A 13,978-nucleotide genomic window follows, 5' to 3' on the forward strand; every position below is an offset into this window, starting at 1 on the left:
AATTCCAATATTTATTTATTTCCTTTCCTTTCCATTTGCAGACTGCTTCCTATGAAAGATAGGAAAGCAATTCTCAAGTGTCTCCTTCAAGGACTGTGGGGTCTGCTTCTAATAGGTAAGGGATGCACCGAGGGTCCAATATTTATGCAAAAGTATTGGCTAAGATCTATTACAGTAGGTATTTCCATCCATGGACTTTCTATAGATCAGTGGTGCGAACCTTTTAGAGACCGAGTGCCCAAACTGCAAACCAAAACCCACTTATTTATCGTACCCCAACGTTTTTGAGCGTTGGTAGTTCTTGCCATCTCCCTCCCTCTTCCCCCCTCCCGCTGGGCATGCTCCCCAGCTAGCTGGCTGGCTGGCTGCTGTGATGGGCAGGACGGAGCAGCCCTGAGGCCAGGTGAGCGGCGGCGGCCAGGAGGAACGGGAGAGCCCCCACCCCAGCCAGCCAGGCCAACAGCTGTGCCTCCCTGCCTGCTCCCCTCCCTCCAGGAAAGGGGTGAGGCTGGGTTGGGGTTATTAAATTTGTTTAATAAGCAATTAAAAAAAATCAACCAAAAATTATTGTAATTCTGACATATATCAAAGTGGATATTAGTAGCTTTGGAATTAATCCACTCAAAAATTATCCCCAAAACTCTTGCTTCTCCCCTCCAACTGTAATATACCATATTGGCCCGAATATAAGCCGCACCCAAATATAAGCCGCACCTTTAAAATTGGAAGGGGAGGGAAGAGAGAAAAAAGGCCCGAATATAAGCCGCTCCATTCCTCGCTGCTCCTGGCTGAATAGTGGGGAGGGAGCCACATTGCATTGCCGGTGGCCTTTCCCCTTCCTTGCTCTCTCCCTCCCCGGCCTTGGGGGAGAGGATGGGAGACTACGCATGGGGCTGGCGCTGCTTTGCCCCATGCTCCTGGCTGCATACTATAAGGTTGTGAATATAAGCCGCACTTTAACTTTTCAAGGTTGGAATTTGGGAGGAAAGTGAGGCTTATATTTAGGCCAATACGGTATATACCAGATCACGTTACAAATGGATTCTTCAAAGAATGAACAATTCTCTTTTCATATGTATTCCATTTATAAATTGAGCATCACTACAGCCAGAGGCTACACCCAACGGCTACACCTTTTTCTTCATTTTGCTCCCCACCCCTTTTGTCGAACAATAAATAGTTCCTGTACCTGTACAAAACTATTTCTGTCACCAAGAGGGGAAAAAGTGGGTTGCAGGATGTCTTTCTTGTTTCCTTCCTAGGATGTAGAGCAGGGGTCCCCAGACTTACCGGCGTTTGGGCCGGTTCCCACCGCGCCGATCGCGCGGCGGGCCAGAGGACGGGGGAGCGCGCGCCTGTGCGGGCCGTCGGGCGGGGGAGTGCGCGCCGGTGCGCATGCGCACGGGCGCTTACTGGCGCGGCGGCGCGCTTCCAGGGTGGAAAAAGCGCCGAAAATCCGTTGTGCGCATGCGTATGGGCCTCCCCCAACCCGGAAGTGCACCAGAAATGATCTCTTCCGGGTCGGGAGAGGCCCATACGCATGCACACAAAGGATTTTCGGCGCTCTTTTCCCGACCCGGAAGAGCGCTGCCGTGCTGCGCGCCGTAAGAGCGGGCGGCGGGGGTTGTCGCGGGCCGGATTGGCAGGCCAATTGGGCCGCATCCGGCCCCCGGGCCGTAGTTTGGGGGCGCCTGATGTAGAGTCATGAGGTAATACTAGTATAGAGTTGTTGTTGTTGTTGTTGTTAAGTCGTTTAGTCGTGTCCGACTCTTCGTGACCCCATGGACCATAGCATGCCAGGCACTCCTGTCTTGCACTGCCTCCCGCAGTTTGGTCAAACTCATGTTCGTAGCTTCGAGAACACTGTCCAACCATCTTGTCCTCTGACGTCCCCTTCTCCTAGTGCCCTCAATCTTTCCCAACATCAGGGTCTTTTCCAAGGATTCTTCTCTTCTCATGAGGTGGCCAAAGTATTGGAGCCTCAGCTTCACGATCTGTCCTTCCAATGAGCACTCAGGTCTGATTTCCTTAAGAATGGATAGGTTTGATCTTCTTGCAGTCCATGGGACTCTCAAGAGTGTCACTATCATCCGCTTCTATTATGTTACTCTTATTTATAGTCCATGAAACCTCGTGTGTAAGAGGGAATCAAAGGAACAAATGGCTTACAAAGTTAATCCACAAACGTAGAAAAAATGCTAAAGAATGAAATTGTACCCTGATGTCTGGGAGAAGGATGCATTTATTCCCATTATGGATGTTAGGTAGGTTGTAAAAGAAAAAAAGAGTCTTATTGGAAATTTATTATGCAAATATATTTGTTTCTTCTTTGTGATTTTCCTGTAATTCAGTCCTTCTTCTAAAACAAACCTTATTTCTATTACTGGCTTAATTTGCAGGATTTACTGGACCTAAGTGATATGCTGGCTGACTTCTAAATGACTGTTAAATTCATTTTCATAGCAGGAGTGGTTTACCACAGCTTCCTCTGCTGTGACTAAGCTTGAACAATGTGATGATCCTCATGATTTAAATCAGACCAAGGATGCGCTTCTGAGAGCTACGCACATCAACTCTTGTAAGTTGTTACCAATCCGTCTGTTTGATACCGGTACTAATCCTAATGCAAATCAAACTGTCCAATTTTGTTGAAAAGTCTTTACTGACCAAATTCTTGTAGCTGACAGTTATTTATATCTAGTAATTTCATCCGTGTGGGTTTTGTGCTTGCGAGTTTTCCATTGGCATCTGGTTGGCCACTGTGAAAACAGGATGGCAGAAGCAAAAATGGGCGTGCAATGAACTCCGGCATTTGCATCATAGGCTACATTCCAAAAGGTTTCTACACACAGAGCTGCACTTCTCTATCCAGGCAACCAAGAAAGATTATCACAGTCAAAGACATATCCTAGCCAGGCAAAAATGATTGAGGTGGGTTGATGAAGGACATTGCTTGGGGAGAGGAAATAGCCTATGCGGAGTCCTGAAAATGAAACAGAAAAGCTTGGAGGGTGAGATTTGACACTTAGGCCTGAGGTTCCTTGCTACTGTAGATGCTTCAGCAATAAATTCAGAATCCTCCAGGGGTGTCCAACTTCCAAGAGACTGCAATCTACTCACAGAGTTAAAAACTGGCAGTGATCTACCTTTTGGGGGGTTCAGGTCAAGGTTGTTGAGCTTTTTATAGGGAGAAAAGCCCCCTTTTGGGGGTGTGCAGGGTAAATGTAGAGCTTTTTTTTTAGGGAAGCAAAAGTTGTTGCAAATATTTGGCTGAGAAGAAAATACCAGGCTGTTGCATGAGAAGAACAAAGGAACGTTTATTGTCTTTGCTAGCCAGACAGACAGGCTCAGTGGATTAACATCCAAAAGGACTGCGCACCCTCTCGAAGAAGGGGGCTTCCTAATATACTTTTCCCTTATCAGTTAAGACTATACATATGCATGGAGTACCTTCCAATCATTTGGGATAACGCCCTACTATGATTCCATGTAAGGACTCTGGTTAATTGCATATTAATTAAGCAAGCAAGCAAGCAAAGGACTCTCTGAGCACCTTCATGCAGCATGTGGGCCTCTTCTGAATTATGCACATACATAAGAAGATAGCGAGTAAGGCCGTTCCTGGTACCTTGAGGACAGAAAGTCTCCTGATACAATGGGGCAACTCTTTGGTGCAAGATTAGCTGCAGGTCTCCAATTGTCACAAAGTTGTTGAGCTTCTTTGAGGGGAACCAGTGATCTACTGGTGATTTACCACAGAGGTCCAGTGATCTACCGGTAGATCACGATCTACCTGTTGGATGTGCCTGCGAGAGGCTTATAACATGATGCAAACTCTGGATTTCCCAGGGACATTCCTGGAATTACGAAAGTCACCCCAGCTTCTGATTTGAACCTGGAATGTCCTTATTTCCCCTGCCAGTGCTGCCACCACCAAGCTTGGGGAGGAGGTTGAGCCAGAGCTTGTCCCGAGCTGTGGTGGCTGCAAGGGAGCATCCCATTTCCTCTGGACTTTACTGCCTATAAAACCCAATTGAGAGAATGGATCCTGATCAAAACCTGGAAGGAGTCAAAATTGCAGGGGCCCCCATGAAAAGCCTCCTAAAGAAAGGTTCTGGAAGGGGTGTCAGAGGGAGTGGGGGTTTGGATTTTACATTGAAATAGGCGGACGCAATAGGTGTGAACTTCATCAACTTTGCCCAGACTTTATTATTTCAAAGGGGTCCGGGACCTAAGTCCTGGGGACCAGCATTTATATCTCACCGGGGGTGGGGGGTGGGGGTAAGAAATGTCCTTACTTTCATCTAAGTAACATTGGAGAGTATGCAGTTTACAAATTAGTACTCCACCTCTTCAGATCAGCTTGGTAGTTCTCTTCCTATTCATGGATATTTTCCTTGCTGGAGTACTAAGTTGGGAGCTATCTACTATCTGACTGTTTTACTTCAATGCCATCCTGAACATGTTGGTTTATAAGCAGCCGAGGCACTTTTCTTATTTGCCTTTGCATTTCTTAGTGCAGGAAGTATTGATCTGATGTGTAGAGATCTTTCCTATTCTACTTAATTCAAGCGGGTTCTGAAAGCTTCTCTGTGTGAAAGAAACAAGCAGAAGGTTCATGATGTTTGGGTTATTCCTTCAGAGAAGCTGAATACAGCTGGTTTAAACTGGTTCTGTCATCTTTTCTGCCAAGGTCATACTGACTATAAAAGGCCAAAAGGAGCCTGGGTTTCACTTTCTCTGTCTATCTCTCTTCCTTGCTGTATGGTGTTCTGTTCTGCTTAGAGAACAACAACTACAGATTTTTAGGAGACATCTGAAGGTAGCCCTGTTTAGGGAAGCTTTTAATGTTTGATAGATTACAGTATTTTAATATTTTGTTAGAAGCCGCCCAGAGTGGCTGGGGAATATAAATATATTATTATTATTATTATTATTATTATTATTATTATTATTAAAGGTTTGGACTTACTTATTGTAAGTTAAAGTTAAGTCTGCTGCAACTGGATTTCTTATGGACAGTGCCAATCCTGAATGTATTGGATACGTGACCATTATGCTCATTTGCCTTCAATAGCAGTAAAGCTCTGCTAGATGAAATACAATTGCCTCTGATGTATTTTTGGGGAATCCGGCAACGTGTTTAAGCTTTCACTCTGCTAAGTAAACGTTGGGATTCTATCTGGATCAATATTGAGTAGAAATCCATGACAAATAATACTTACTGGTACTCGCTTGCCTTTGCTCAACTTCTCATGGTCTCCCCTTGGCATTGAAAAGCACAACACAGCTGACCACTGAGCGCTGAGTTCAGGCTGGGATGAAGTGTAAGGCGCATAATTCAAAATAACCTCTGCTGCCTGCAACCGAGAGTTGTTGTTGTGATTCACAGATCTTTGAGGGTGGAAATCCAAGCCAGCCTCAACACCGCCTCTGACCTCCCATGTTAGCAGTGGACTGCAACACAGGGGTGTTGCAAGGAGCTCTTAGTCTCAGCCTCACCCCCAACCTGTATTGTGTCCATGTTCTAAGCTGCTGCCTTCCACACATTTGCATGTGTGTGGTTTATTTATTCCTGTTTTGCTTTATTACGCTTTATGTCTGGTTCCCACCAGACAGATCTCACAAGAACTCTCAGGTGGGCACCATTGCCATAATAATAAGAAGAATAAGAATAAGAATTTATTTGTACCCCACCCATCTGGCTGGGTTTCCCAAGCCACTCTGGGCAGCTTCCAACATAGATTAAAATACATTAAAATGTCACACATTAAAAACTTGCCTAAACAGGGCTGCCTTCAGATTTTTTCTAAATGTCAAGTAGTTGTTTTTTCCTTTGACATCTGATGGGAGGACTTTCCACAGGGTGGGTACCACTACCAAGAAGACCCTCTGCCTGGTTCCCTGTAGCTTTGCTTCTCGCAATGAGGGAACCGCCAGAAGGCCCTCGGCGCTGGATCTCAGTGTCCGGGCAGAACGATGGGGGTGGAGATGCTCCTTCAGGTATACTGGGCTGAGGCCGTTTAGGGCTTTAAAGGTCAGCACCAACACTTTGAATTGTGCTCGGAAACGTACATTGTAAGAGCTCTGCGAGTGCAGCTTTCTCTCGATTGAAGAGCAGAGTGCTTGAGGACAGGGGCATTCGCAGGGAAACCAAAATGCTTGTTTACAAAGCTATTGTACTACCAACTTTACTGTATGCTTGCGAAACATGCACCACTTATACATGCCATTTCCAACTCCTCAAAAGATTCCATCAATGGTGTCTCTGAAAAATTTTGCACATCACTTGGGAAGACAGGCGAACTGATGCCAGTGTAGTGGAAGAAGCAAAGATCACCAGTGTTAAAGCAACGATTCTTCAACATCAACTTCGTTGGACTGGTCATGTTGTGCGGATGCCTGATGATCGTCTTCCAAAGCAACTACTCTATTCCGAACTTAAAAATGGAAAGCGTAATGCCGGTGGTCAACTAAAGAGGTTTAAAGACTGTCTCAAGGCAAATCTTTAAAAATGTAGTATAAACACTGACACTGGCCTGCGAGTGCTCCAGTTGGAGAACAGCCTTTACCAAGGGTTTTATGGGCTTTGAAGACACTCAAACTCAGAACGCAAGGGAGAAACATGCTAAGAGGAAGGCACGCTTGGCAAATCCACACTGTGATAAACTCCCACCCTGGAACCAATGTCCCCACTGTGGAAAGATGTGTGGATCCAGAATTGGCCTCCGCAGTCATTTACTGACTCATTGTTAAAACCATGTTTATGGAAGACAATCTTACTCAGCTATGAGTGATTGCCGAAGAAGAAGAAGAAGAAGAAGAAGAAGAAGAAGAAGAAGAAGAAAGAACAAGGGAGGTGATGAGGTGATTTCTAGGGAAAATAGCAAAATAGCACTGGCTATACTTGTTCAACAGTGAAGAGAGGGGGAAATCCTCTCAGAGAATGATGTTTCGACAAGGCAGCCCTAGTGGCAGTTGGGTTTTGTTTGTTTTTTGTCTTTTATTATTTTCCCATCTGTGGTGGGGGACAATTATTTTTTTTAAATAGGTCCTACCTGAATAAGAAGGGGGGAATTCCAATGAATAAATAAAAAAAGCTCCTTCAGAAAGGGCTCGAGCAAGCCCGCTGTAGTGAAACTACGACACGCGTGTCGCTCTGATTCATTCCTAGCTCTGTGAGCTGCTTCTTGGTCACCAATCCCCTCTCTTTCGCTGCCGGCTATTGGCTGGCCCTGGGCCACGTGCTCGGCGACGGGCCCGGCTGTCCACCATCCAGCTGCCCGGTGCGCACCAGCGCCCCCGCTTTCGCCCTGTGTGCCTCTTTCGCCCATGGGACTTTCTCGCTCACGAGGCCCAGCGCGGAGGGAGCAGGCCCGGGTTCGGTTCGCAGACACAGCGGATCCCTCCGCAGGTAAAGCGCGGAGTCGTCGCCCGGCTGTGCAGAGGTAACGGGCAGGTATAGGCTGCGGTGATTGGCCCGCATTGCTGCGGAGGCGGGCCTGCGCGGTCGCCAAGTAACGGGAGGGCACCCTGGTTCGGAGAGGGAGAACAGCATCGGCAGCTGTGTTAGGCTGAGGCGGGTCATTGGCCCGCCTGGGTCAGCATTGTCTGCACTGTCTGGCAGGTGGGCACTGCAGTGTTTTCTCGGGTGGGAGGCGCAGCGTTTCGGGATCGAACCAGGGACCTTCTGCATGCGGAGCAGGCGCTCTTACCCGCTGGGCTACGGCCCTCACCCGGGTAAGTTCTCCCGAGCAAAGCCTTATTGGCATTTTCTTGGGTTATTGATTGATTATTTGGTTGGTTGATTGGGTTATTTATTGCATTTGTTTATGTACTGCATTTATGTATTGCATTTTAAGGCATTTGTTTATTTATTGCATTTTAGTGCGTTTATTTATTTATTGCATTTCGTTGCATTTTCTCTACGGTGCTCAGGTGGTTCTCACCGTTCTCTCCCTAACTACCCAGCTGCTCCCCCTCATTTAATCCCCCGCAACCCTGCGAGGTGGGTTAGGCTGAGAGGCCCAAGGTCAAACCAATGAGTTTCATGTGGAGGAGCAGGGATTTGAACCCTGGTCTCCCAGGTCCTAGCCTTTGTGACACCGACTCTCCTCGCAAGAAAAGGAAAATTCCTGTTCACTTCTATAAGGCTTCCTGGTGCGTTGTGTCCTCATTGTTGTGGGTCAGGCACTCCGTCTCCTGCTCATCCTGATGCCCCCAAACTGCGCCGCTCTTAGGTTCTGCTTGAAGTAGATCCATTTGCAATTAATGGACCTAAATTAGCCATGTCTGTGAACTTCAGTAAGTGTACTCTGAGTAGGGCTGGTGTTGCTTACAGTCTCCTGTAGGAAGAAGGTAAAACGCGGATCTACACGGATCCTCATGGATCCTCCACTTTTTAAAAAACAACTCCAACAAATCCAGTGTCATATCACATCTGGAAGCCACGACTACCGACTGGACTATAAAAAACGTGGATCCAAAACTTTGCTGCCCTGCAGCACCACAAAAACGTGGTTCCGAGGCACGGATCCTCATGAATTCATATGATTTTTATATAGAAACAAAATAAAACCACCATGATACTCTAGACCACATCTTAGTCTATAGGCACCACCAAAAAAATCACGCACCCACTGTTTCGTGTGGTCTCAATGGCACAAAAACGTGGTTTTGAAGCACGGATCCTCATGGAACCCCACGCTTTTTGCATGGGACCCCCCCTAATTCACCCTCAAATCACATATCATGGCCAGGGGTACAGCCTGCACCACAAAAAGCAAGGATCCACAGCTTCCTGGCGACACCATGGCCCAAAAACGTGGTTTTGAAGCACGGATCCTTGCGAATCTTCACCTATTTGCATGGGACCCGCCCAAATTCACCCTCAAATCACATATCCTGCCCAGGGGTACAGTCTGCACCACAAAAATCAAGGATCCACAACTTCCCGGCGACACCGTGGCCCAAAAACGTGGCTTTGAAGCACGGATCCTCACGGATCCTCGCGAATCTTCACCTATTTGCATGGAGCCCCCCCAATTTCACCCTCAAATCACATATCATGCCCAGGGATACAGCCTGCACCACAGAAAACAAGGATTCACAGCGTCCTGGCGACACCGTGGCCCAAAAACGTGGTTTTGAAGCACGGATCCTCAAGAATCTTCACCTTTTTGCATGCCCCCCCCCAAATCTCCATCAAATAACATATCATGCCCAGGGGTACAGCCAGCAACACAAAAATCAAGGATCCACAGCGTCCTGGCGACACTGTGGCCGAAAAACGTGGTTTTGAAGCACGGATCCTCAAGAATCTTCACCTATTTGCATGGGACCCGCCCAAATTCACCCTCAAATCACATATCATGCCCAGGGGTACAGCCTGCACCACAAAAATCAAGGATCCACAACTTCCCGGCGACACCGTGGCCCAAAAACCTGGTTTTGAAGCACGGATCCTCACGGATCCTCGCGAATCTTCACCTATTTGCATGGAGCCCCCCCAAATACACCCTCAAATCACATATCATGCCCAGGGGTACAGCCAGCACCACAAAAAACCAAGGATTCACAGCGTCCTGGCGACACTGTGGCCCAAAAACGTGGCTTTGAAGCACGGATCCTCAAGAATCTTCACCTTTTTGCATGCCCCCCCCAAATCTCCCTCAAATAACATATCATGCCCAGGGGTACAGCCTGCAACACAAAAATCAAGGATCCACAGCGTCCTGGCGACACTGTGGCCGAAAAACGTGGTTTTGAAGCACGGATCCTTGCGAATCTTCACCTATTTGCATGGGACCCGCCCAAATTCACCCTCAAATCACATATCATGCCCAGGGGTACAGCCTGCACCACAAAAATCAAGGATCCACAACTTCCCGGCGACACCGTGGCCCAAAAACGTGGCTTTGAAGCACGGATCCTCACAGATCCTCGCGAATCTTCACCTATTTGCATGGAGCCCCCCCAAATTCACCCTCAAATCACATATCATGCCCAGGGGTACAGCCTGCACCACACAAAAAAACCAAGGATTCACAGCGTCCTGGCGACACCGTGGCCCAAAAACGTGGTTTTGAAGCACGGATCCTCACGGATCCTCGCGAATCTTCACCTATTTGCATGGCCCCCACCCCCAAATCTCCCTCAAATAACATATCATGCCCAGGGGTACAGCCTGCAACTCAAAAATCAAGGATCCACAGCGTCCTGGCAACACTGTGGCCGAAAAACGTGGTTTTGAAGCACGGATCCTTGCGAATCTTCACCTATTTGCATGGGACCCGCCCAAATTCACCCTCAAATCACATATCATGCCCAGGGGTACAGCCTGCACCACAAAAATCAAGGATCCACAACTTCCCGGCGACACCGTGGCCCAAAAACTTGGTTTTGAAGCACGGATCCTCACGGATCCTCGCGAATCTTCACCTATTTGCATGGAGCCCCCCCAAATACATCCTCAAATCACATATCATGCCCAGGGGTACAGCCAGCACCACAAAAACCCAAGGATTCACAGCGTCCTGGCGACACCGTGGCCCAAAAACGTGGCTTTGAAGCACGGATCCTCAAGAATCTTCACCTTTTTGCATGGCCCCCACCCCAAATCTCCCTCAAATAACATATCATGCCCAGGGGTACAGCCTGCACCACAAAAATCAAGGATCCACAGCGTCCTGGTGACACTGTGGCCGAAAAACGTGGTTTTGAAGCACGGATCCTTGCGAATCTTCACCTATTTGCATGGGACCCGCCCAAATTCACCCTCAAATCACATATCATGCCCAGGGGTACAGCCTGCACCACAAAAATCAAGGATCCACAGCGTCCTGGCGACACCGTGGCCCAAAAACATGGTTTTGAAGCACGGATCCTTGCGAATCTTCACCTATTTGCATGGGACCCGCCCAAATTCACCCTCAAATCACATATCATGCCCAGGGGTACAGCCTACACCACAAAAATCAGGGATCCACAGCATCCTGGCGACACCGTGGCCCAAAAACGTGGGTGTGAAGCACGGATCCTCACGAATCTTAACCTATTTGCATGGGGGCCCCCCAAATTCAGCCTCAAATCTCATATCATGCCCAGGGCACAGCCTGCAACACAAAAATCAAGGATCCACAGCTTCCTGGTGATACCAGGGCGCAAAAACATGAACGGCAGAAGATGAAAATATTGACAGATCAAGTATGGATGTTGGTGATCTGACACTAAGTAAAAGCGAACCGAAAGATGTGCCATGGTCAGATCACTACCTGGTGCAACTTGACTTCTCCACGACTCTTCCCCTCTCCAGGGAGGTGGGACCAATTCGGACTTGGGGGTTATGTTTCTGCGGTTTTTAGAAACAGAGGCTGGGCATTTTTGACGGAGCATACTGGGCAAGTATTTTTTGTACGTCTGCAACGCAGCTAAGAATTTGTTCGTAGGCAGATAGATTTCTCTGCTATCTTTCTTTCTCACAAAGCTGTGTTATCGATAATTAGCCAATTACGGGCTATTAATCTCAACAGCCGATTCCCTGGTGGCCCGCTGGAATGTCGAGTTGACCAGGGCTGTTGACTGTTTGGCTCCGAAGCGCCCTCTACAATTGCATGGAGCCTGGACAGCCCCGTGGTTCTCCATGGATCTGAGGGCAATGAAACAATCGTTGAGATGGCTAGAGCGCCGGTGGCGGATAACTCATTCTGAAGCTGACCAGACATGGGTTAGAGCTCAATGTCAAGCCTACCAAGTGGCGGTAGCGACCGCGAAGAAGACTTTCTTCACCGCCTCTATTGCATCTGCGGAAAACAGCAGCAGGAGACTTTTTCAGGTGGTTCGCAGTTTAGTGAAACCACCTGCTCCATCGGGGCCCAGTACGGGCCCCATGATCTCCTGCAATGATTTTGCAAAGTTTTTTTGCAGATAAAGTCGCTCAGATTCAGGAAGAGGTAAACTCCACTGTGGGAGCAGGACCGGGGCGGGGGAGCGCTGGAGGTCTGTCTAGTCCAGTTGCGTGGGATCAATTCCAATCTCTTACCTCCAAGGATGTGGACAGGCTGCTTGGACGAGTGAAACCAGCCACCTGTCTCCTTGATCCTTGCCCATCCTGGCTTATAAAAGCTTTGTGGGTTGGTGAATGCTTCTCTCTGTGAGGCAGCCTTCCGAGACCCGCTGAAAGAGGCGGTTATTAAACCGCTTCTTAAAAAACCATCTTTAGATGCGGCCAATATGGCCAACTATCGCCCAGTCTCAAATCTTCCATTCTTGGGCAAGGCGATTGAGCGAGTGGTTGCTGAACAATTCCAGGCACACCTGGAAGAAGCGGACCATTTGGTTCCCTTCCGGTCGGGATTCAGGCCTCATCATGGGACTGAAACTGCCTTGGTTGCACTGGTTGATGATCTCCAGCGGGCTAGGGACAAAGGTGAGAGCTGTTTCCTATTTCTGCTGGATCTCTCAGTGGCTTTTGACAGCATCGACCATAACATACTTCTGGACCGTCTAGAGGGGTTGGGAGCTGGGGGCACTGTCATACAGTGGTTCCGCTCCTTCCTCCTGGGCCGTGTTCAGAGAGTGGGGGTGGGGAATGAGTGTTTGGACCCCTGGGCTCTCACTTGAGGGGTGCCTCAGGGCTCTGTCCTCTCCCCCATGCTTTTTAGCATCTACATGCAGGCGCTGGGAGAGATCATCAGGGGGTTTGGGCTGGGTGTTCATCAGTATGCGGATGATACCCAGCTCTACCTCTCTTTCAAATCAGAACCAGTGAAGGCGGTGAAGGTCCTGTGTGAGTGCCTGGAGGCGGTTGGAGGATGGATGGTGGCTAACAGATTGAGGTTGAATCCTGACAAGACAGAAGTACTGTTTGTGGGGGACAGGAGGTGGGCAGGTGTGGAGGACTCCCTGGTCCTGAATGGGGTAACTGTGCCCCTGAAGGACCAGGTGCGCAGCCTGGGAGTCATTTTGGACTCACAGCTGTCCATGGAGGCACAGGTCAATTCTGTGTCCAGGGCAGCTGTCTATCAGCTCCATCTGGTACGCAGGCTGAAACCCTACCTGCCTGCAGACTGTCTCGCCAGAGTGGTACATGCTCTAGTTATCTCCCGCTTGGACTACTGCAATGCGCTCTACGTGGGGCTACCTATGAAGGTGACCCAGAAACTACAACTAATCCAGAATGCGGCAGCTAGACTGGTGACTGGGAGCGGCCGCTGAGACCACATAACACTGGTCTTGATAGATCTACATTGGCTCCCAGTACATTCCCGAGCACAATTCAAAGTGTTGGTGCTGACTTTTTAAGCCCTAAATTGCCTCGGTCCAGTATACCTGAAGGAGTGTCTCCACCCCCATGGTTCTGCCCAGACTTTGAGGTCCAGTACCGAGGGCCTTCTGGCAGTTCCCTCGTTGCAAGAAGCCAAGGTGCAGGGAACCAGGCAGAGGGCCTTCTCGGTGGTGGCGCCCACCCTGTGGAACGCCCTCCCATCAGATGTCAAAGAGAAAAACAGCTACCAGAAGACATCTGAAGGCAGCCCTGTTTAGGGAGGCTTTTAATGTTTAATTGATTGTTTTATTTCATTTTTCTGTTGGAAGCCGCCCAGAGTGGCTGGGGAAACCCAGCCAGATGGGCGGGGTATAAATAATAAATAATAAATTATTATTATAATATTATTATTATTATTATTATTATTATTAATATTTACAGTGGTACCTCACAAGACGAATGCCTCGCGCAACAAAAAACCCGCAAGACGAAAGTGTCTTTGCACGAGGGACTCGCAAGACAACGAGGTTTTCTATGACCGCCGCTTCATCTTGCGAAGCGCAGCCATAGAAAGACAAAGCGGCGGCGAGTGGCAAAAAAAGGGGAACCAGCTGTAGCGCAGGAAGAAGGCAAAGGAAGATCAGCTGTCAGCGCGGGAAGCTGATCTTCCTTTGCCTTCTATCTGCGCTACAGCTGGTTCTCCTTTGTGTTCTG

The 13,978-nt window shown here is 48.5% G+C and overlaps 2 protein-coding genes across 7 annotated transcripts in view; one reads left to right on the forward strand and one right to left on the reverse strand.

Moving 5' to 3' along the window:
- Positions 1 to 13,978, reverse strand: part of SHROOM3 (shroom family member 3) — a 233,965-nt gene that overhangs the window by 215,754 nt on the left and 4,233 nt on the right. The window lies entirely within an intron of this gene.
- Positions 7,238 to 13,978, forward strand: part of ST3GAL5 (ST3 beta-galactoside alpha-2,3-sialyltransferase 5) — a 44,092-nt gene continuing 37,351 nt past the window's right edge. Inside the window, exon 1 of one of the 6 annotated variants that reach the window (XM_060278384.2) lies at positions 7,238 to 7,448. Coding sequence is in view for 2 of the 6 variants with exons in the window: in XM_088660617.1 (XP_088516743.1) it covers positions 7,333 to 7,414 (82 nt within the window). In the remaining 4 variants the exon portion in view is untranslated. Of the gene's footprint in view, positions 7,741 to 13,978 lie in introns of all 6 variants that reach the window. The other 5 variants (XM_088660618.1, XM_088660617.1, XM_060278386.2 and 2 more) reach the window with 5 other exon arrangements.

This window comes from Zootoca vivipara, chromosome Z1 (genome assembly GCF_965207765.1).
Source record: "Zootoca vivipara chromosome Z1, rZooViv2.hap1.1, whole genome shotgun sequence".
Lineage (NCBI taxonomy): Eukaryota > Metazoa > Chordata > Lepidosauria > Squamata > Lacertidae > Zootoca > Zootoca vivipara.